Source organism: Eublepharis macularius, chromosome 1, assembly GCF_028583425.1.
Source record: "Eublepharis macularius isolate TG4126 chromosome 1, MPM_Emac_v1.0, whole genome shotgun sequence".
Taxonomy (NCBI): Eukaryota; Metazoa; Chordata; class Lepidosauria; order Squamata; family Eublepharidae; genus Eublepharis; species Eublepharis macularius.
In genome coordinates this window covers 13,012,704-13,035,881 of record NC_072790.1, presented here as the reverse complement: position 1 = coordinate 13,035,881, position 23,178 = coordinate 13,012,704, and the positions used below count along the sequence as shown (strand labels likewise).

At 47.7% G+C, this 23,178-nt stretch overlaps 1 protein-coding gene across 1 annotated transcript in view; it reads left to right on the top strand.

Moving 5' to 3' along the window:
- ANKEF1 (ankyrin repeat and EF-hand domain containing 1) overlaps positions 1-23,178 on the top strand; it is a 30,294-nt gene that overhangs the window by 5,520 nt on the left and 1,596 nt on the right. The window contains exons 4-8 of the mRNA XM_054992018.1: positions 3,476-3,599; positions 6,912-7,737; positions 9,875-10,101; positions 13,834-14,028; positions 16,590-16,738. Of these exons, the coding sequence (XP_054847993.1) occupies positions 3,476-3,599; positions 6,912-7,737; positions 9,875-10,101; positions 13,834-14,028; positions 16,590-16,738 (1,521 nt within the window). The remainder of the gene's footprint in view (positions 1-3,475; positions 3,600-6,911; positions 7,738-9,874; positions 10,102-13,833; positions 14,029-16,589; positions 16,739-23,178) is intronic.

Genomic DNA, 23,178 nt, shown 5'->3' with positions numbered 1-23,178 from the left:
TTGTTTTGTACCCCCTCAATTTTAATTAGGACAAATCTTGTCTTTTTCGTGTAGCTGATTACCCTAGCCTGCAGCACCTTGTGAACTTCTTCAGTTCCATAACATGAGCCGAGTGACAATGGGCGGACTCCCCTTGCCCAGTCTAAGAGCCAAGCTACGAGTGACGCCTTTCACAGGTTGGACACTTGTTGTCAGCTTCCCTCAGGTTTTGGCGGGAAATGTAGGCGTCCTGGTTTTACAGCTTGGCTCTCCATTACAGCTGCCAGACCAGGACGCCTACATTTCCCATCAAAACTTGAGGGAAGCTGACAAGTGTCCAACCTGTGTCAGGCGTCACTTGTAGCTTGGCTCTAAGGGTGTTTATGTGCGTACGGTAGATCCAGCCCTGCCTCAGCTGATCCCAGCTGTCCACCAGCGTTGCTTCGTGTTCTTATGCAAGGCATGAGCCTGGATGTATTTGGTGCTTGATCTGGCAGGAGGTGGGCAAGGGGAGAGGGGACGCAGTGTGCGCTCTCGTCCCTTCTGTTCCCACAGTAGCCCCTGGGAAGGCCAGCAAGGCAACGTTCTCCTGTGGGCGGCCCCTCTAAAACGACACGCTTAAAAGCAGCAGTTCTGATTGACTCGTGCAGCTATGCAGAGAAGGTCCCTAGAATCACTAACTGTCAAAAATGGTTCCTGTGAAAGTCTTTTTATTATGGATATTTAATTCTTTTAACTGCCCCCCCCCCCCACAAAGTAGTTCTAGGCATGGCATAGAAGAAAACTTGCAATACGAGGGCTTCGTCAAGGAACAAAATCATGGTGATATTCTAGGAAATGAAAGGGAATTTTACACTGGTGGGTGGGTTGTATGCAATCCACTCTGCAAAGAGAGGTCGCTTCCGCACGGTAGCAATTCTCTGCAGAGCTCTCCTTATTGCCTCAAATACAGAGGCGGGGGCCCTCGAGCATTCTCAGTCTGGTCCCCCCCCCCAATACACATCGGAGCCCTGCTGGGTCAGACCAGTGGCCCGTCTAGGCCAGCACTTGTCTCACATAGGGCCCAGCCCATTACTGTGGAGGGTCACCAGGGCATAGAGGCATAGAGGCTTCCCCAGTTGGGATTCGGAGGTTGACTGCCTCTGGATGTGGAGGCTCGTGACCGCTGATAGGCCTCTCTCCTCCCTGATTCTGTCTAATCCCCTTTTAATTGTCTCTGCCTGTAGCCATCACAACTTCCTCTGCCGGTTAATTCCACATCTTAATCATGCATTGTGTAAAGAAGTATTTCCTTTTGTCCATCCTGAATCCACTGCCCATCAACTTGATTGGATGCCCTTAAGTGCTAGTATTATGGGATAGGGAGAAAAAGTTTTCTGTCTACCGTTTCTACCCCATGCATAATTTTATAAATCTTTATTGTGCCCTCACCCCTTTTCTGAGCTGACAACCCCCAGCCTCTTCAGGCTTTCTTTGTAGGAAAAGGGCTCCAACTTCTAAAATTGTCTTAGTTGCCCCCTTCTGTGCTTCTCAGTGTCCTTTTGGAGATTCAGTGACCAGAACTGTGCACAATATTCTGAGGGCCAAGCTACAAGTGACGAGTGACACTTGAACGGCAAGTGGATTGAGTGGAACGCAAGTGAACAGGGAGAAATACACTTGCCGTTCAAGTGTCATTCGTCACTTGTAGCTTCGCCCTAAGTGAGGCTGCACCATAGATCTGTACAGGAGCATTATAATATTGGCCATTTTATTTTCAACCCCTTTCCCAATAATTCCCAGCATAGAGTTTGCCTTTTTCACTGCTGTAGCACACTGAGTTGACACTATAATTGAGCTGTCCACTCAGCCTTGAGATCTCTTTCCCTCTGAGGGCCAAGCTACAAGTGATGCCTGACACAGGTTGGACACTTGTCAGCTTCCCTCAAGTTTTGATGGGAAATGTAGGCTTCCCGGTCTTGCAGCTTGGCTCTCCGTCTGCTGTCCAGTGACTGTCACTTGTCCAACATTTTGCCCAGCTGCCTACATTTCCCATCAAAACTTGAGGGAAGCTGACAAGTGTCCAACCTGTGTTCAGACCTCCTTAGCATATTTTTGACTTGGGGATTCTTTGTTCCAGTGTGCACCAGCTGACACTTGCCTACACTGAGGGCCAAGCTAGAAGTGATGAATTACACTTGAATACACTCACATGTATTCCTCCCTGTTCACTTGTGCTTGATCACTTCGTGATCGAGTGGAGTGCAAGTGCAGTGCAAGTGAGCAGGGAGGAATACACGTGAGTCTGTTCACTTGCCATTCAAGTGTAATTCGTCACTTCTAGCTTGGCCCTATACTTCACTTGCCACACTGTTGCCCAGTCACCCAATGTGTGGAGATCCTTACTGTCCTTCACAGTCAGCTTGGGTTTTCATCATTCTAAACAGTTCCGTGTCATCTGCAGACTTGGCCAATACACTGTTCATCTCCAAGACAAAATAATGAAGTGGACAATTAGGCATCGACATCATATGGATGCTTCGAAAAACCTGCTCCACTTTTGAATGCCAAACTGGAGCCACACTTCTACGTGGAATGTCCAAAACAGAGTCACGGAAAGCCGTACCCAGGGCTTTTTTTCAGCTGGAACGCGGTGGAACGGAGTTCCAGAACCTCTTGAAAATGGTCACATGGCTGGTGGCCCCGCCCCCTGATCTCCAGACAGAGGGGAGTTGAGATTGCCCTCCGCGCCACTCCAGCGGCGCGGAGGGCAATCTCAACTCCCCTCTGTCTGGAGATCAGGGGGCAGGGCCACCAACCATGTGACCATTTTCTCCGAGGGCAACCCACTGAGTTCCACCACCTCTTTTCCCAGAAAAAAACCCCTGGCCATACCCAATACAATAGAGAAAAAAACCGTGATTTACTTACTATAACATTTAAAGTACAAAGTAACACAATTAACAACACGCCGTTATATCATAAACACATGTCAATTTATAGATATTATCAAGTCTAAAGAGATGTTTTTTTCAAAAAGAATCAGTTTTTAGAGGTATACGGTCTAAAGCAGCTAGCAGCTTCATGCAAATTCAAAGTGCAGCGGTGCTATAGGCTTCCTTTTACAAAGAGCAAATGCCAGCTAAAGAAACCCCGCCTCCACAATTCAAGCAATCATTTCATAATCTACATATAGTAGCCAGAATATAATGTATTCCAGATGCAAAATACAATTTCCAGCTTACAATACATCAAGCCTTAAATACAAACGTTGTTATATGCATAATTCACAAATCAAGAGTAACTGACTTGTTCATTCCCCAGCCTCCCCCCCCCCCCCCCCCGCCGAGTACACAAACAGCAGCTTTTCAGTGTAGGAGGAGTTCTGTCCTTTCTGTTGCATCTCAATCGGGCATTCAGTGTCGTACGGTAGTAGTTGTTAAATGGTCAAAACAGTTTTGCTGCTGAGAAAAAGATCCATTTTTGAATATAATAAAATTGATTGGGCTTCCTTCAGATCCTGAAGATTATTTCGGCTTATGACGGAGACGTGGGCCTCATCGCCATGAATGGAAACACCCCCCTTCACTATGCCGCTGCGGGGGGTTTTACCGAATGTTGCAAATTTATAGGTCAAAGAGGTAAAGATAACACGCATTATTCTTTCTGTCTCTCCCCCTCTCTCTCTCAGGGCAGGCAAATGTTTTCTCACCAATGCCTCTCTACTGGTTTCTACACAGATGTGTGCCAGCCAGTTCTCAACAGTGTCTCGCTATGCCCCGTTCGTACATCTGCTTCTCCTAAGGGGAATGGCCCCCTTTGCAGCCCAGGGGCGTAGACTGGTGCAACTCTGCTTAGGATTTCCCTGTCATGAAATATTGCATAGAAAGATGCAACCATTGGTTGCAACCATAGACTCCCCATAAGGGCTGCCCTGCTTGCCCATTCTGCCCTCTCAGAGCCAAGCTACAAGTGACTTTTTTCACGTGTAGAACACTTGATCATTTTCGCAAGTTTTCCTGGGAACTGAAGTCCGAGTGTCCTTCCCCTCTCTGTTAGAATCGCTGCCTGAAGAGCCAGAGAAAGCCGGCAGCAGCAGCAGCAGCTTTTGCAAATCGTTCCTCTAGTCACAAGCCTGCTCTCAACGATCTTTGGGGGCGGTCAGTTGCAACTTTCTCCCTGGGCGTCCTGCTCGGCTACACTGACACATCGGCTTTCTCCACAGCAGCTCCCCGGGAGCAAGACGCCCAGGGAGAAAGCTGCAACTTCCCGCCCCCAATCCTCTCGCTCTGCTGAGCAAAGTTTGAAGCTTTCCTCTAGCCTAAGGAGCGTCACTCCAACTTCCACTAGACGAAGAACCACTGAAGCTGGATGAAGGATGGTTGGCTGCACCCTGTCTTTTGCTACAGTTGTTAGGACTTCACTGGCTGCATTTATACGTTGTTGGGTATTGCCAGGGCTTTTTTTCTAGGGAAAGAGGTGGTGGGACTCAGTGGGTTGCCCTTGGAGAAAATGGTCACATGGCCGGTGGCCCCGCCCCCTGATCTCCAGACAGAGGAGAGTTTAGATTGCCCTCCGTGCCAAGCGGCACGGAGGGCAATCTAAACTCCCCTCTGTCTGGAGATCAGGGGGCGGGGCCACCGGCCATGTGACCATTTACAAGAGGTGCCAGAACTCCATTCCACTGTGTTCCTGCTGAAAAAAAGCCCTGGGTATTGCAAATCACTGTGGTATAGTAGCAATAATTCACAGCTGTTTTTTTCAGTAGTGGACAAGACAAATCAGCTGTGAATGGTTGCTGTAGTGTAACAGTCAATGATATATGAGTGCCGCCTCTCTTCTGCTTGAGTGTTCCTTGAACATGTGAAGCTGCTTCCTGCTGAGTCAGACCCTTGGTCTGTCAAGCTCCGTGTTGTGTACTTGGATTGGCAGCTGCCCTCCAGGGCCTTTACCTGACCGTTCTAAGGACGGCAGTCCATGGCAGATAGACCCCCAAACCCCTCACAGCAAGCACTCCAGTGCATTGGTTGAAAAGGTTTTTATTTAGAGATCCATTAAGTTCATGGGTTCATCCATAGATGGGAAAGTTGGCAGGAATGAATATACAAGTATAAGCACTATATATAGAGAGAGTACAATCCCCCCTCCCTTTGGGAGCATTTTGCATTTAGGCGCAAAAAGTAAAAAGTTCCATGAGAACACAATAGTTTTGTCTGGACTCAAAGAACTGAAAGTCTTTCTCTCTGCCTTCCAGCTGCAAGGCCAGCGCAGCATATTTGGAGAGATAACAGGCTAGTTACTTTTCTGTGAAAACAGTATTAGTACTTTTGATTTCAGGCAGGCTCAGGTTGGCTTGATTATGTGGCTACATTATATGAGCATGGCATCAAGTATACAGTATATCAATACAGGGAACAGCTCAGGTTAATGACAGAGAACAGAGAATACATCAATGGCATGGATAAATGGTATGCAGACATGGCAGTACCATAACTTGCTACCGGATCATTTTAACGGGAGATGCTGGAGGTTGAATCTGGGCCTTTCAGTGTGTAAAACAGATACTCTACCACTGACCTAATGCATCCTCCCTGATGTACTGAGTACATGAAGCTGCCTTATCCTGAGTCCGGCGATTGGTCGGTCAAGCTCGAGTTTGTCTGCTCTGGCTGACAGCATCTCATCAGGGTTTCAGGTGGAGGCCTTTCACATTACCTCCTACCCGATCCTTTTAATTAGAGGTGTCAGGGATCGAACCAGGACCTTCTGCGTGCAAAGTGGGCGCTCTATCTTTGAGCCATGACTTCTGCTTGTGCTCTTCCTTCTTTGAAAAACAGCTGCTGCCCAGAGAGCAAGTGAAAGGCAGAAACCTGAGGGGCAAGAAGAGGCTGTGCAGCTGTTAGGTTTCTTGGGACGCCTCTCACCTCGTCAGGACTCAGAAAAAAGGCAACCGTGTGAAGTGGCATGGCTTAAGAAGCCCTCACTTTGGCAATTGTACACTGTTGGCGTAATCAGTGGATGTATTCCAACTGATACATGGCTGGCCCCCAACTAGCATCATTTTGATGTTCCACATCTCTGCAATTACATTTGAATTTTATATAATTTTATTTATTTAATTCAATTTATATTCCGCCCTCCCCGCATCAGCAGGCTCAAAGCGGATTACAATTGGTATAGTAATTTAAAATACATATAGCTTTAAAACCACATAAATATTTAAAACATACAACAGCAGATGTCTCCAAAACCCACCACCCAACCATCTCCAAAAGTATGTAACAGGCTGGGTGGTAGATACTTCTAGTAGGGCGGCATGTTTTCCTCTAGTCGGCCGGTGGGGAGGCCCAACCAGTGTCAACCATATACGCCTGGCAGAACAGCTCCATCTTGCAGGCTCGGCGGAAGGATAACAAATCTGGCTGGGCCATGGTCTCTTTAGACAGAGCGTTCCACCAGGTTGGAGTCAGGATCGAAAAGGCCCTGGCTCTGGTCAATGCTAGGCGGGCCTCCCTGGGGCCAGGGACCATTAACAGCTGTTTGTCGCTGGATCGAAGCATCCTCCAGGGCTCATATAGGGAGAGGCGGTCCCACAGATACGCCGGTCTCAGTCCACATAATTACATCTTACCGTGTATTTCTTGCCTGTCTTGTCCCTTTGTTCCTGTTTGTTTCATTTAAAAAAAATCTTCATACCTTCCCATATTAATGTCTACTTAATGAGGGCTTCTATCTATTGGAACAGATTCTAGTCCATGAAGGCCGATTCTGGAATAAAAATGTATTACCCTTTAATGTGTCAGTTGACTCCGATTTTGTGAGAATCCCAAGAGTAATTAACTAAAACAATCCATCCACTTCTGTTGAAGAATCCCATAAACAGAAATGCTCTTGATTAAAAAGAAAAAGCTGTCTCTAGTCTTTGGTGAAATGTGTTTTATTAAACAATTTAGGCTGTGATCCAACATGGAGGAATTTGGAGAAAAAGACGCCCAGAGCTGTTGCGAAAGACGCTGGATTTAAAGCAGCAGCCAAGGAAATTCGTAAAATCGAACGGCGCTTTGCCAAGTATTCCAAGCCCAAGCCGGGAGTCAAGAACCCGAACCCACCCTGGGCAGTCAGGCTGCATGACTGGTCAGTGGAACATCAGGAAACCCTTCGAGAGGTCTTCGAGGCTGTAGACAGAGGTGACGGAACAGTATCCAAAGAGGATTTTATTGCTGTCATTGAGGAGCGGTGTCCCTTTGCGAATACCGAACAACTCCCCACAATTGCTCAGGCTCACGAGAAGACACGCACTGGGGGAGTGAACATCGAGGAATTTTTGAGGGGCAATCGGTACTTGCAGAAGGCTTTCCTCCTTTCATCTTACGGTCCCAAAAAGAAGAAAGGCAAGAAGGCGAAAGGCAAGAAGGGCAAGTTTGTCATCCCATTACCAATCTGTGTCATCCCAGAGGAGTCCCGGCCACGGCGCCCTGATGGCGGGCCTCCGGATTACATGGTACAGACCTATCAGAATGTTACCGACTGCAACCGCTTCAATCGCGATCATCCGCCCGAGCATCCTATGCAGGACGATTCCTGGTGGTACATCGAGGACCCGATGCAAAACTTTTCGAACATCAACTACCTCACTAAAGCTGGGGACCTGTCTTCCTTAAAGAAGGCTTTTGAGTTAGGGGTGCCTGTGGATGTGAGGGACCATTTCTTCAAAACGCCTCTGATGGCAGCCTGTGCAATTGGTAATATGGAAGCTGTGCAATTCCTTTTAGAAAAAGGGTAAGTTAACGTTCTCTAATGACTTAGGGGGCTGTTTCACATGAGGTGTTTTTCCTGTGGTCAAGAATCATTTTCCTAGATTTGTGACGAGTATCATCATATTGGGTACAAGGCATGGTGAATTTAGCTGTGGACAGGTGAGCCTGTTTATCATCTCTTTATCCCAGTCTTCCTTCAAGCAACTTGGGAGCACCTTATATGGTGCTCCTCCATTTTATCCTTGTGCCAACCCTCTGAGATATGTCAGGTTGAGAGAGAGAGGGAGTGAGTATGACTCGGCCAAAGCCAGTGTTTATGGCTGTGTAGGGATTTGAACTCAAGTCTCCCAAGTCCCAAGCTCCTGTACCATGCTGGTTCAGAGGAGTGAAGCTCATTGGGTGACTTCAGGAAAGTCATGGTGTGTGACAACTAGGATGGGAAGGGGGAGAAGACACGAGGGAGACTTTGGAGGTAACTACCCTGGACTTACGTCTGGCCAAATCCCACACACTGGATTCTTTTCTTTGTTTAAACCCCCCTCCACTGTCTGCTTAAAGCGGAGGCTCAGGTTTTATGTAACTGGTTGGTGGTGTGTAAACTTTGTGTTCCCTAAAAGGCTCTTATTTGTGATGCTTCAAGAGTAATATGGTGAGGTGTTTGTACTTGACAGACAAGACCAAGATGGAATTGAACAACAAACGTTTATTTAAAGAAAATAAGATGTAACACAGTAGAGGTTTCGTGTGGAATAATCAGTATAGAACGTACAACTGGCTCTCGGCAGCAGTCCGCGGAGGTTGTATGTTTCCCCCACTGTGAGTTCGCACCTTGAACTGATCTTTAGTTAACAAACACTGAGGGGAGATTTGATTCCTTTTTCTCCAGACCGTTCCTCAGTATTGGAGGTTCAGCTGCCAAGCTGACTACTCAGGTTATCACAGAGATCCTGGTCACAGAACCTGTATGCAGAAAGCCAGATTTCACTGGCCCTTCACATGATGCTTGTTTACCTCACTAAAGCAAGTTTCCTTCCCTAACCTGGCCCCAAACCCTCACTAAAAGCCCAAGTGAAAAGCCCGCCAAAGCCGATGCCCTTTTCCGGGGCTGCCTGAGGGAACGGCTCTCTTCTCCTTTCCTAAGCTGAGGGTGGCTCACCCCTCCATCCAATGGATTTCCAGGGGCTCTGATTGGCTGGCAAGTACCTGGATTTGCATAAGGCTTAAATCACCAGGATTTGTTCACAGCCCTGTAGGATAGGCGGGACTTCAGGGATGATTGCCACACATGGTCTCTTGCCAGAGAATAGCCATTGCCGTAACTGAATGGAATCTCTGAAAAGCATTTTATGCATAGAAAAGCATTGGGGATGTGGCAAGTGCTGGGGGGGGGGAGTGATATGAGGAGCTGGGAGGGGTGCAGGCAGCCTAACTTGGGGGTTACCCTGATCTAGTTCCAGAGTTTTACACAGAGAGCAGGGGAACTGGCCTCCATGTCCTCCTGATACTTCCAAAGGGGAGTGTCTGTTTTGAGTAGGTTGCCAACATCTCTTGGGAAATTCCTGGAAATTTGGGGGCCGTACCTGCTGAGCAAGGATATGATGTCATACATTCCATCCTGCAGAGGACCTGATCTCTGTAGTCTGGAGATGAATTGTACTTGTGGGAGAACGCCAGGCCCACCCAGAGGTTGGTAACCTTGGGTTTGAAGCCTGGAGGCCAAGCTCTGGTGTTTGAAAACCAATCATATTTCATCTTCTGAACATTTTGTATAAGTCACCTGATAACCTAAACCAGTGGTGCTTACTCAGTAGCTTGGGAGCGACATGCAACCCAGGGCTCTTTCGGTCACTGTTTCCCAATCTGACGCCTGTGTCAGGAAAGTTGCCAAGGCTCTTGCCCAGAGCTGTTTGTGGTTGGCAGGTGGTTCCCATCCTGAAATAGTGACCCCGAGAGACCCGTAACCCTCCCTGAGGGGCAGGCCTCATACCTCAGGATGAAAGTAAGGAAATATGGCTCTTTTGGTCAATGATCATTGCAAATGCAACTCTCCGCAAGCTGCAGACAGACTTCCGCAGGCCTAAAGAGACACCTGTGGAGGAATTCAACTTCAGTGGCCGAGCGGCGCATGTTTCACTCATAAATGAACTCCTTCTCTGTAGGGCTAGTGTGAACGCAACAGACAATTTCATGTGGACCCCTCTCCACCACGCTTGCCATGCTGGTCAACAGGACATTGCTGAACTCCTTGTGAATTCTGGAGCAAATATAGATGCTTTTACAATCAACGATGGCACCCCATTAATGAGAGGCATTGAGAGCTCCCGATTGGACACGGTGCAGTATTTGATCAACGGTGGAGCTAAAGTTCAGATGACAAACAGAAGAGGTGAGCATCGGGTTGGTACTAGCTACATGAATGAAGTCAACCCGTTTCCAAATCACCTCCCCCCATATCTGTGGGCACAGATCCTACCAGTCTGAGCCCAGGCAGAGGGGGATTTCCATGGGTGGGTGATTTTATTCTAGTTTGAATTTTTGTTGGTTTTAATGTTAGTTTTATAGAGATTGTCGGGGCTTTTTTTCTGGGAAAAGAGGTGGTGGAACTCAGTGGGTTGCCCTCGGAGAAAATGGTCACATGGTCGGTGGCCCCGCCCCCTGATCTCCAGACAGAGGGGAGTTGAGATTGCCCTCCGCGCCGCTCAGCGGCGCGGAGGGCAATCTAAACTCCCCTCTGTCTGGAGATCAGGGGGCGGGGCCACCGACCATGTGACCATTTTCAAGAGGTTCCGGAACTCCGTTCCCCCACGTTCCCCTTGAAAAAAAGCCCTGAAGATTGTTACTACATTGTTCTTATTTGCCTTGGTTCCGTAGAAGCATGGCAGGAAAGGTAGCTTTTATAAATATTGTAAGTAAAGAAAACATATGTGGATTTTGCAGAGCGGGGCAAAGCAGAAGTCAGCAGTGAAAGGGAGAATTGGCAGAAATTAACACCTCCCCTCCAAAAAATGGAAAACTATATGGTTGGATACAAGCCATTAATTTTAGGTTGCACACAATGCAGTTGTGCTCTTCTACTTTGAAAACAAAAATAAATAAACCCCTTCAAATTGTGCGTTGTGTGCCAACAGCCTTTTCTTTTTAAAACAATGGCTTGGATACAGCGATGCACGAGCAGAAACATAAATGGACGTAGTGCAAGTTCTTGTGCAACACCTTCCACTTTCCTCCACATATGTTATAGTGTCGAGAAATTGGCTGCACAAAAACTGGCGCAAGTAGAAATGCAAGTGGGCATACGATTAGTGCAGGCAGCTACTGCTGCCTTTTTCTTGAGGTTCCACCTTGCGGAAGAGCTCTAGTGCGAGTGGACATTTAGGGCTGGTTCTGTCCCAATATGTTTAAATTTTTTAGCTACGAAAGAAAGTAATTGTGGTCTTGTGTAGTAGTAAATTCTGAAAGTGCTTGTGTACTGAAAGAGCATTTTCAAGAGTGCACACAAGAGTACTCATAGAACCATAGGGTTGGAAGGGACCTCTGGGGTCATCTAGTCCAACCCCCTGCACAATGCAGGAACTTCACAACTACACCCCCAACTGCCCCAGTGACCCCTGCTCTATGCCCAGGAGATGTCAAAACACCTCCAGGATCCCTAGCCAAACTGGCCTGGGGAAAATTGCTTCCTGACCCCAAAGTAGTGATCAGCACCACCGTGAGCATGTAAGAAGGCCACGAGAACTAAGCACTGATGCAGCCCTTCCTGCCTTCCCCCTCATGATCTGCCCAGGTTCACAGAATCAGCATTGCCGTCAGATGGCCATCTAGCCTCTGCTTTAAAACCTCCAAAGAAGGAGAGCTCACCACCTTCCGAGGAAGCCTGTTCCGCTCTGTCAGGAAGTTCTTCCTCATGTTTAGCTGAAAACTCTTTTGATTTAATTTCAGTCCATTGGTTCTTGTCTGACCTTCTGGGGCAGCAGAAAATAACTCCATGCCATCCTCTTTATGATAGCCCTTCAAGTACTTGAAGAGGGTTATCATATTACCTCTTAGTCGTCTCCTCTCCAGGCTAAACATTCTGAGCTCCTTCAACCTTTTCTCCTAGGACTTGGTCTCCAGACCCCTCACCATCTTCGTTGCCCTCCTCTGGACACTTTCCAGCTTGTCTATATCCTTCTTAAATTGTGGCACCCCAAACTGAAAACAAAACTCTAGGTGAGGTCTAACCAGAGCAGAGTAGAGCAATATCATCACTTCACGTGATCTGGACACTATTCTTCTGTTGATACAGCCCAAAATCGCATTTGCCTTTTTAGCTACCACATCACACTGCTGACTCATGTTCAGTGTATGGTCTACTAAAACCCCTGGATCCTTTTCTCACATACTACTGCCAAGACAAGTCTCCCATATCCTATAATTATGCTTTTGATTTCTCCTTTCTAAATGCAGAACTTTGCATTTATCACTGTTGAAATTCATTTTATTTGTTTTAGCCTAGTTTTCCAGCCTGCCAAGATCATCCTGTATCCTTATTCTGTCTTCGAACGTATTTGCTACCTCTCCCAATTTAGTATCATCCACAAATTTAATAAGCATTCCCTCTATTCCTTCATCCAAATCACTTATAAAAATGTTGAGCAGAACAGGTCCCAGGACTGATCCTTGAGGAACTCCACTTGCCACTTTTCTCCAAGAGGATGAGAAACCATTAACTAGCACTCTTTGGGTGCCATCTGTCAACCAGTTACAGACCCACTTAATAGTAATAGAATCCAAACCACATTTTATCAACTTGTTGATAAGGATATTATGTGGAACCTTATTAAAAGCCTTACTGTCTACAGCATTCCCCTGATCCAGCAAGGTAGTAACTTTCTCAAAAAAAAAAGAGAGAGAGATAAAGTTGGTCTGACATGACTTGTTCTTGAGCAACCCAGGCTGGCTCTTAGTAATCACAGCCATCCTTTCTAAATGCCCAAGGACTGACTGGTGATTTGTTCTAAGACTTTTTCAGGTATAGACGTCAAGCTGACGGGTCGGTAGTTACCTGGATCCTCCTTTTTCCCCTTCTTGAATATGGGGACAACATTTGCCCACCTCCAGTCTTCTGGTATCTCGCATGATCTCCAAGAATTCTCAAGAATAATGGACAGAGGCTCAGAAATTCCATCTGCGAGTTCTTTTAGTACCCTTGGGAGCAATTCATCTGTCCCTGAGGACTTAGTTCCATTTAAAGAAACCAGGTGTTTACGTACTACCTCTATGCTGATCCTAGGCTGTAACTCCCTTCCCCCATCATGTCTTCTGTTATTGCCATGTTGAGCACCATTTCCCTCATAGGAGAAGACTGAGGAAAAGTAGGAATTGAGCAGTTCTGCCCTCTCTTCATCGCCTGTTACAATTTCACTTCCCTGTTGCTGCAATGGGCCTACCATGTCCTTGCTCTTTTTCTTACTTTGAACAGAAGCAAAGAACCCTTTTTTGTTGTTTTTAGCGTCTCTTGCTAGCCTAAGCTCAGACTGAGTTTTAGCTTTTCTAACACTCTCCCTACAAGCATAGGTTACTTATTTGTTTATATTCATCCTTGGACATAAGGCCCTCCTTCCATTTTCTAAATGAGTCTTTTTTATTCCTCAATTCATGAGAAAGCTGTTTATGGAGCCACCTTGGCTTCTTTAAGCTCCTCCTGTTTTTCCTTCTCATAGGAATAGTTTGTGATTGTGCTTTCAATATTTCGCTTTTAAGAAACTCGAGCGTCTTTAGGGTTGGGAGGGGGATTCAGGCTGATCGTTGGGTCAGATCTTGATCTACGGGAATTCCAGTGATCAGTCTGACAAAGTTTTTCCAAAGACTGAGCACTCTTCTACTTTATTGAAAATACATATTGGCCAAGATCAAGGCTTTCTTAAGAGTCTTTTTCATTTGCAATGCTGGAAGAGTATCCAGTGAATTTGTTTTCATTGGTGCATAGCCCAGGACTGTAAAATGGAAACATGGGGAGAAGGGGAGGCGAGCTAGGGAGGGTACTTGTTGCCTCTTGATGGAGAACCAAAAGGTCTTTTTCCAGACAGGGAGGAGCTTCTGGCTTTCTAGCACTTAACTTGTGTCTTTTTGTAAACAGGTCAGAATGCACTGGACATAGCCAGGGCATATGCTGACAACCGTTTAATCCACTTGGTGCAAGACACGCTGGACCGCTTGCCCAAGCCACCTGAAAACAAAGCGGATAAACAGAAAGGGAAGAAAGGTGCCAAACCCAAAGCCTCCAGACCCAAGCTCACGGAGTCTACTGCGAAAGAACCAGGGAAAGAAGAGGTAGGGTGATGGGGCTGGACGAAACCAGCACCTTGTGTGCAAATGTCCCACTGACCCGAGATCGGTGGAAAGTCTATGCTGAAGAATGACTGCCAACAGCCTATGTAGGGAAGCTAGGGGCGGGGGACAGTCACAGCACTTCCGCTGGGAAGACACTTCTTCCACCCCATACTGAAAGTAAGCTTTTAGAGCATGTCTTTGGAGAGGACCATCACTTAGTGGAAGAGCATGTGCTTTGCACGCAGAAGGTCACAGGTTCAAGCCCTGGCATGTCCACTGAAAGCAGGCTTGGGGGAAAAAGCAGCTTTTAATGTTCTGCATGAAGTAACTGTTCCACAAGTCAACGCAAAATAAGAACTCAATGATTGTGAAAATTCACTTGTTTTGAATTAATTTTTTTCCCCAAATTCAGAATGTTCCAGTGAGGAAAGGCAACCCTAAGCAGAGTAGACCTAGGGCCACGCTGGACATTGTATTTTTAATGAGTTGGCTCTGAGTTACTTCCACGTACTGCAGGGGCCCTATTTGGATTGGGACCATTGCACAGGGGGAGACGGGGCTTCTGCCTTCTGCCCTGTGCTGTTCTCCTCACCCAAAACATCCTAATTTGCCCCACTGAGAGGCTGCACCTGTGCTGTGCCAAGATCGGTTACCCCTTAGATGGAGAACAGTGCAGGATTGCATTGTATGGCCTGTAAGCAGGGCTCATTTTGAGGGGGAATGCACAGGAATGCAGTTCCGGTAGTTCCCCCAAGAGGTCACATGTCAGGTAGCCCCTCCTACCTGACTCTCGGCCATTTGGGGCCCATTTTGGCCTGGATTGGGGCTGAAACGGCCCGAATCGGGCCTCTGACAGGTGGTGGATCACTCTTCCACTCAGCAGTGGCCTGATCTTGACCATTTTGGGCTCCTTTTCAGCCATTTTAAGCCCCTTTTGCCATTTTGGGCCCAATTTTGGCCCTGAATGGCCAGGATTGGGTCCAAAATAGCCAGGATAGGTGATGTCAGGGGATGTGGCATATGCAAATCAGTTATGCTAATGACACGCTTCTGGTGATGTCAAGGGGCATGGCATATGATAATGAGTTATGCTAATGAGTCCCTCCAGCTCTTTTTCTACGAAACGACCCCTGCCTGTAAGGGAGGCCAGCAGACTTTGCATTGGAGGTGCTTGTACTGTGGCCGTCCATTTTAAATGAGCTGGGACCGCTTCATATTGGGCAGGTCTTCTGCCTTCCCATCTTTTGGTGGGCACTAGCTGTTGGCTAGCAATCCTCGTCGTGCTGGAGGTGATGATTTTATAGTTGCCTCTGTATTCCCAATTGAAACAGAGAAGGGGAATCAACCCCCATCATCCTTATCAGGAAATGAGTCCCAGGGGTTACAGGATTGACTTGGGAAGGGAAAGGAAGGGTTGCGGGTAGGCTCTGTTTTTGCTATGTTGGAACAGAATGCTTGGGTTTGGACTTTTTTGGCCTCTCTCTTTTGTTTAGCTCCTTTCGTCACTGTGGAGCAGAAGACGGTGGGCCAGACACCGCGCAGTTTTTCTGCAGGCACAAGGACTCCCCTCTTCAGATCACACCTTTCGCAGCTCCTTCCTCCCATAGCAGTCCAGAGTGCCCCTTAAAAGCCCCTCCCTGGGAGTCCCAGCAAAGGAATTTTGAGAGGCCTTTGGGGCTGCCATAGGGGAGGGCTGCCAAGAAGCTGTGATTTGTGGACTGTGGGGGTGGTCTTGCATGGCTGTAGAAATGCTGCAGAGGTCCCAGCCCTGTGGTCAAGGCCACGAAGTGGCATCCACGCAAAGCGCTGAATTTCTGTCCCTGGTCAGCTACAGACTTTTGCAGATATTCCCTTCCTTTGCCAGAAATAACCCAGGCAAAGAGGGCTAGCATCTGGCAAACTCTGATCCTCAGCTGAGCTAGGTTCTTCATGAGCATGGGAAAATCACATGGAAATTAAATCAGTTTTGATAGCCAGAATTTGAGAGGGCATACTGGAGCTATTAAAAAAGGAGAGTCAAGTGGTTTTCCCTCAGAGACACTGGCATTTTAACAAAAGGTTTTAAATCGATATTGTTTGGGGAATGGTTCAACCCTAAGTGCTCTTTTATAAGCTGTTTGTTATGCCAAGATATCACTCTCCCCCTAAAGGAAAAGATAGACGGTGAGATTTTGCACATATCCCAACCCACAGTGGAAGGAAAGAAAGGTGAGTTATTAAAAAGGGATCCTGACAAAGGGCCTCAGCTGTTACTACTGGTTGAAGAAATAGGACGGCCTTCATCTTTTTGCTTACTCAGCATGGAAAGAGAAGCTATTTTTTCCCTAAGGGAATTAGCCTTATTATATATATTTTCTGGAGGGTTTCTGCTGTTAAGAATGTCTGAACCTCAATGTGCATGCTTGGCATTGAAAGTCAGGATATGTGTGGTAGCCCTCACGTGGCCTTTTCATTTTGATACGTAAAGAGAAACACAGTGCTGTTTAAGGACGTATTCCAGATACGCCGATGAGACTTGTCAACACAAACATGTTTATCCCGCTTGCCATGTGATGTGTCTTTTTAAGGCCCTGCCACAACTTGAAGCTGTCATTGAGAAATCTCTCTTTGAAGAGAAGGAGGAGTCTCTCAGGGATAACGTCGTCCATCTGAATTCGCTAATAACTAGAGGAGCTACAAGGAAAGTCAATATCACTTTTACGCCAAAGCGAGTAAGTGCTCCTGAAAAAGATCTGTTTCGTTTGCACTGCAGTACTGTGTCCATCGCTTTTGTGGGTGCTCAGACTTTCACCCATTGTGGGTAGACCTGTGGCTCAGTAGGAGAGCCTGTGTGTCAGTCCCTGGCAAGTAAATCCCCCAGTTCTCCACATCAATCACACAGGTGGTTTGGTTGAAGTAACTTTTATTAGATATCTATCAGGTTCAAGGTGCTCAGACAGTGGAATTGGCAGAAGGGATGTGTTAAGGGCAAACATGGTTAGATATAAAGTCCCTCCCCCAGGTTAGAAGCCCGTTGAGATTCTGGCGCAGACACCAGAGACAAAAAGTATCAGAGTTTAGGCTACATCTACAGAGTAAGCATGAAATCATCCCTATTCCCAGGAGATGCCTCGTTTGTGTTAGTTGCAGCCGGTCTCAAGGCCACTCGTTTCTTCGCCGGAGAGTGTTTAACTTCAAAGCAGAGATAACACACTGAACAGGCATAGTGTCAGATACATGACACTCTGCTTTGCACACAGGAGGTCCTGGGTTCAATCCCCAGTGTCTCTACTTAAAAGCAGCAGGCAGGAGCTGATGTGAAAGAGCTCTGCCTAAGACCCAGGAGAGCCACTGCCAGTCTGGGTAGGTAAGCCTGACCTTGATGGACCAACAATCTGATTCAATATAATAACTAATAACAACTGTGCTTATATATCGCTCTCCTAGACAGATGAGTGCCCCACTCAGTGTTGTTAGTATCCCCACAATACAGCTGAGGAGCTGGGCTGAAGGAGGGCTCACTCAAAGCAACTTGCTGAGCTCATGGCAGTTGTGGGGCTCGAACCAGCAGAGAGCTACAGCTACAGCAGCATTGTGTGTTTTGTTAAGAAAGGAGCTGTGGCTCGGTGGCACTTTTCATGCAGAAGGTCCCGGGTTCAATTCCTGACATCTCCAGATTAAAAAAATGCTCAGGTCATGTGTGATTTGGAAGACCCCTGATACCCTGGAGAACTGCTGCCTCTCTGAGTAGACAGTTCTGACCTTGATGGACCCCAGTGGTCTGACTCAGCATAGGGTAGCTTTGCATGAGTTCATTACCCAAAGTATAGCAATTCAAATAATCTAATTATTGTGTCCTTTTCATAGCCTTGTGTTGCCATTCCCATTTTTTTTCAAGTTGTGTCGATCAGAATATTTTGAAATGCCACAGTGACTAGGCCAACGGGCCTAGGTCACACCGTGGTCTTACAAAATTAAGAATATCAAGGATGATACTGCAGACTTGCTAAGCTTGGAGAGGATCACATGGCAGCCTCTGAGCGAAATCTGGTCCCCTGACAATATTACTAAGATGCTACAGCATATTCTTTCTTACTATCCTACACATCTGGAATAAACCCCCTGTTTTGTGGGACAAAATTCTCTTTTGCATCTCAGGAGCATTTCTTAGAGAAACAGGTAGCCGCTATGAACATAACAGCTGACCAGTCAAATAGTATTATTTTTATTTGTTATTTATGTTATTTGTAGATCAAGATGGGTAGCCATGTCAGTCTGCCTGTAGCAATAGATACTGAAGAAGTGAGCTGTGACTCGTGAAAGCTCATACCCTACACAAATTTTGTTAATTCTTATAGGTGCTACTGGATTCTTGCTCTTTCTTATGTTATTTGTAGTCTGCCTTTCTCATTGTGACTCAAGGTGGATTATACTGGGTAAATCAATACAGTCACTGTCCGGGACATTCAATAAACAATACAATAAAGTGTGCATTGCAGAAATTTGAAAAGAATCATAAATTCAATACAGGAATACAGGAGCATAAATCCATATACAGGAATATAGAGATGAAACGTGGAAAACAAAAAGTGAATAATTTGAACATGACATATTAAACTTTAGGTTAATAATATTACATGGACATTCATTCTTTAAATCATGATTAGCAACGCTTTTTCTTCTCTTAATAAGAAAGGCAGATTTGCTCTGGACAGGTAGCGAAATAATATTCAAAATAAACAGCCTTATATGACCTGGTATTACCACTCCTGTATGTCACCCACAGTCCTCTCAAAATTCGACTCCTCTTCCACCTTAAAAGCAAACATAATTTCCCACTCGGTAAGATATCAGGAGACAAAGCTCACTTCTGCACATAACTGGTTAGGAAGGCCAGTTGGTCGCCGACGAAACTCACATAAGTTTATATATTAGCAGATTTTATTGGTCTTTAAGATGCTACTGGATTTGAAATTTGTTCTGCTACTACAAATTAATATGGGTACCCATCCGAAACTGCAATCCTCTCCTTCATTGTCTGTCTTCTGTGCAGACCTACATGGACTGCCGATCGATAGGTTTAAAGCTAAAGCCTGCTAGGGGCGCTCGCCTCCCCAGTGCACCTACATGGCCTTTCCCACCTAATGGCACTGGGAAGCGGTGCCCCTAACCCTCCAGTTCCTTTTTCGCTGACGACCGGGAAGGTTCTACATCGTTCCACTCATCCCTAGAAGAGGAAAATACATGAGAGAGAGTTCTTTCTATAGTATGGCTGATAAAGACTTTTTTAAGCAATGCAAAACTTGTGCTACAAAAATGACGAGGACAGATGGGCATTCCGTTTGCCTCAATGTCTGCGGGATTATGTTTGCCATAATCTCACCCCCAACGCTAGAGCTGAGACGTCTAGGAGGCTCAAAGCTTTATTATGGGAATGGGCCATGAAGGCATCAGATGTGCCCAAGACATTATTCTCACCCGCTGCTGGAAAGGCCGATCACCAGCCTTCCAGTTGGACTCCAACTCCTTCTTTGGAGTCGATACGGATCCAATACCCTTCTGGGCACTCGGCGGCATCGAGAATGAGACCATTGTATCTGACTCAGCACCGGCCCCAACTCCAGACTTCAGAGACTCATAGTCTCACTGAAACAACCCGGGCTCCAGACCCAACAACAAAATCTCCGTCGAGATCAGATCCGACCCCGGTGTCGGTCATAAAGACTAAGAAGAAGCGATCAGATCTGATGCTCTCGGAGTCGAGGGGACGGGAGTCGAATAGGTCGATTCCAAAAGAGACCGGCTTGAAGGGCTCGGATCCGAGGACGTCAGAACTGAAGGACTCGGAGTTGAAAGCATCATATCCAAAGACCACGACTGACCCCGCTGCTGATTCAGAGTTGACACAGTCACCTTGTAAGAAGGCTAAGCAAAAGGCTAAGCATCTTCAGCCCTGTGAGGACCCCATTCAAACTTCCTCAGGGGAGAGACCGTGTACACCCTCGTTTCATTAGAGATCCCCATTGTACCACTCTTCAGCTGAAGGGGGGGGGTTTCAGGAGGAGATGGCTATTGATCAGGCATCGCACTCTGACTAAGAGGAGCAACCCTACTACTCTCGCTCCAGACGATAAGGATCATATATGGGCTGGATTTGGGACAACCTGATCGCGCCTTTCCTATAACATCAGGCTTCAGCACGTTTGAGGTGCGTAGGGGATCTAGGTCACCTTACATGATCCCAGAATCTGCTTTATCATACCAGTTATTGGAGAAAGACCGAAGAATGAGCCCCAGTCTGACATCAGAGCTGTCACCCGAGGAGGTGGTCTTGGGAACTGGTTGCATTTCCCCTAATGAGGACTATCGCCTATACACTGAACAGTTACTACATATGGCTCGATCGCTGGAAATTGAGGTAGTAGCTGGGGACCTCAAACCAAAGGATAAGATCCTTAGGCATATTTATTCAGGGAACCCATTGACTGTGGCATTCCCTATTATTGAAGGGCTGGTCAACCTCATTAACACGGTGTGCGAGAAACCAGCCTCTATGCACCCAACGTCCCAGAAGTCAGAGGGCTTGTATAAGACCGGGGATGACATTTGTACCTTTTTGTTTAACCCTCCTCCTCCCTCATCCCTTGTTATGGAGGAGATGCAGGCGCACCAGAGACAAGGCTCCCACACTACTCCAGCTGACAAAGAGTGTCAGGCTGGAGGGCGCCCCCTGGCGGCAGTGATAACGGCGGATCAGAACGGGACGCCCCCGGCGGGTCCGTGCTGGGTTCTGGGCAGCCGGGCGGATGGCCTGGCGGGCGGGTGCCTGGTAGGCCAGCGAAGAGTATTTCCCTTTAAGGACTCAGAAAGGCGGCCGCCGTCTGATCTGGCAAGGCCAGTCAGCAATTGGCTCCACCCAGCCAGCCGTCCCGTCAGGGTCGTCTGGCACCTCTACGAACATCCATCCTCTCGGCCAGGGAGCTGATCTCTCCTAAATACTCTTCCCCATCAGGGCCACCCACACTCCTCCTTTCTGGTCCCCGCCCCCAACATCATTCCCACCACCTGGGCCAGGTGTGGCCACATCTGCTGGCCCCACTTGCCCTTGCCCCATTGGCCTTCCTGCCCCTGTTTCCGCCCCTCTCCCCCCTGGCCCTTCTCCCCTCCAATGGCCTGCTCCGGGAGGCGGCCGTGCGGGCTGCCTGCAGGCCCGCTGCTCCCGCCTCCTCCCTTGGCCTCCTGGGAGTTGTAGGCCCAGCCGGCCCTCTGCGCTGGCGCGGGCATCCTGCCACAGCCTGGCCTTCCGCGCAGCCGCTTCCCGCCCCTCTTGTGGCTTCGGCGCTCTTCCTTGCCGCCGGGGCCGAGGACCCTCCCCCGCAGACGGCCTCCTCCTTCTTTGGCCGCTGGCCGTTTGACGCCGGGTCTCCGGCAGCAGCGTGCCGGCGGCCGCGGCCATCAGCTCCGGCTGGCTGGCTTGTTCTCCCTCCGGGCTGGGCGGCGAGCCCTCGGCCCTGCCAGCGTCCCTCCCGGCGAGGCTCCTGGCGGGCTCCCGGGACTGCAGGTGGGTGCCGGCCGGGGTGGGGGCGGGGGTGGGGGCGGGGGTGGCCCAGTCCGAGGGCGCGATGTCGCTGCCCCTCGGACAAAGAGAGCCAAAAGCTGGATGCTTTGGACAAGAAATTGTATGCTTCTGCAGCTCTCAATGTGAAGATAGTGAATTATTCAGCTATAATAATGGGAGCTTACCAAATTTTCCTTTGGAATAGAGTGGCATCTTTTCTGGACAAGCTTCCTGACGATCAGAAAGTGTTGGCTAAAGTTATTCAAGAAGAGACACTGAAGCTCTCTAAGCAGCAGATCAATGCTGGCCATAATATGGCAGATATCTCAGCCAGGGTTCTGGCATCCTCTGTGGTCTTGGGGCGACATACTTGGCTACAGACAATGGCGTTGCCACCGGATACAAGGAATAGGATCAAAGACTTTCCCTTTGAAGGAACAACTTTGTTCTCCACTAAAACAGATGACTACCTGAACATAGCCTAACCCAAACAGGACACAGTATCCTATTCCAGGACACTAAAATACTGGACAACACTTCCAACTACTTCATCAGATTGCACAGGGAAGCCATTGAAATTCATAAGCATAAGCACAATTTCAACAGGAAAGAAGAGACTAAGAATGAATAGAGCATGGTTTCCAGTCCTGAAAAACACCAGGCTAACACAATACTCTATACCCGACAATAGCCCTGCAGAGAAGATTAGCATATCAAGCACCAATCCATATGCAAAAGAACCTCCTCAGGATACAGTGAAGCCTCCCTCCATTAGCATTCCACACCCTGGGAAACTCTTACAGGATGACTCAGCCCAAACCCACCTTCTTGAGTAGATATAAATTACCTGCCAACATCTTCTCCACACTGTGACACAGAGAGATCTCTGTCTTTTGGTGCTACACCTCTGAAGATGCCAGTCACAGCTGCTGGCGAAACGTCAGGAACTACAATGCCAAGACCACGGCAATACAGCCCGGAAAATCCACAACAACCACCAGACGACTACCTTTCTCAAAAGAGAAAGGATCGACAAACTGCCCGTTCCTATGGGGTTCTTCCACCAAAACAGCCTTCAACCCAACGCTATCAGTACCGACAATAACAGCTCTTTAGAGGAAGATACCAACCATATCCTCAATACTCCTCTAGGTAGGCTCAGCCCCACCAGAGCCAATACCAACGGGGAGGTCTAATAATTGTGTCTGCCAGGGTCAGCAGACGACCTCCACCAAGGAGGGACAAGGACAGAAGCAACTCTGACTAGACCTGGAGCAGCCAGTGATGTTTGGAAATAGATTGGCTGAATTCATCGGGGCTTGGGATAAATGGGTCTTGCAAATTGTTAAAGTTGGCTATAAAGTTGAGTTTGCCTGTTACCCAGCTCTATCTCTCCCTGATTTGTCCTGTTGTTCCCTTTCTGACAGGTTACTTGCTGCTATAAGGGAACTGGTTGCCAAGGGAGGTATTAGAGGAGAAACCTCCGTTGGGGTTCTACTCCAAGATATTTCTAGTAGACAAGAGGGATGGGGGTGTCACTTTCATTTGTCCCAGGATATTGGGCTTCCAACTTTTTTCCCTGCCCCATGTACGGATTCAGAAAGGGCATTACGT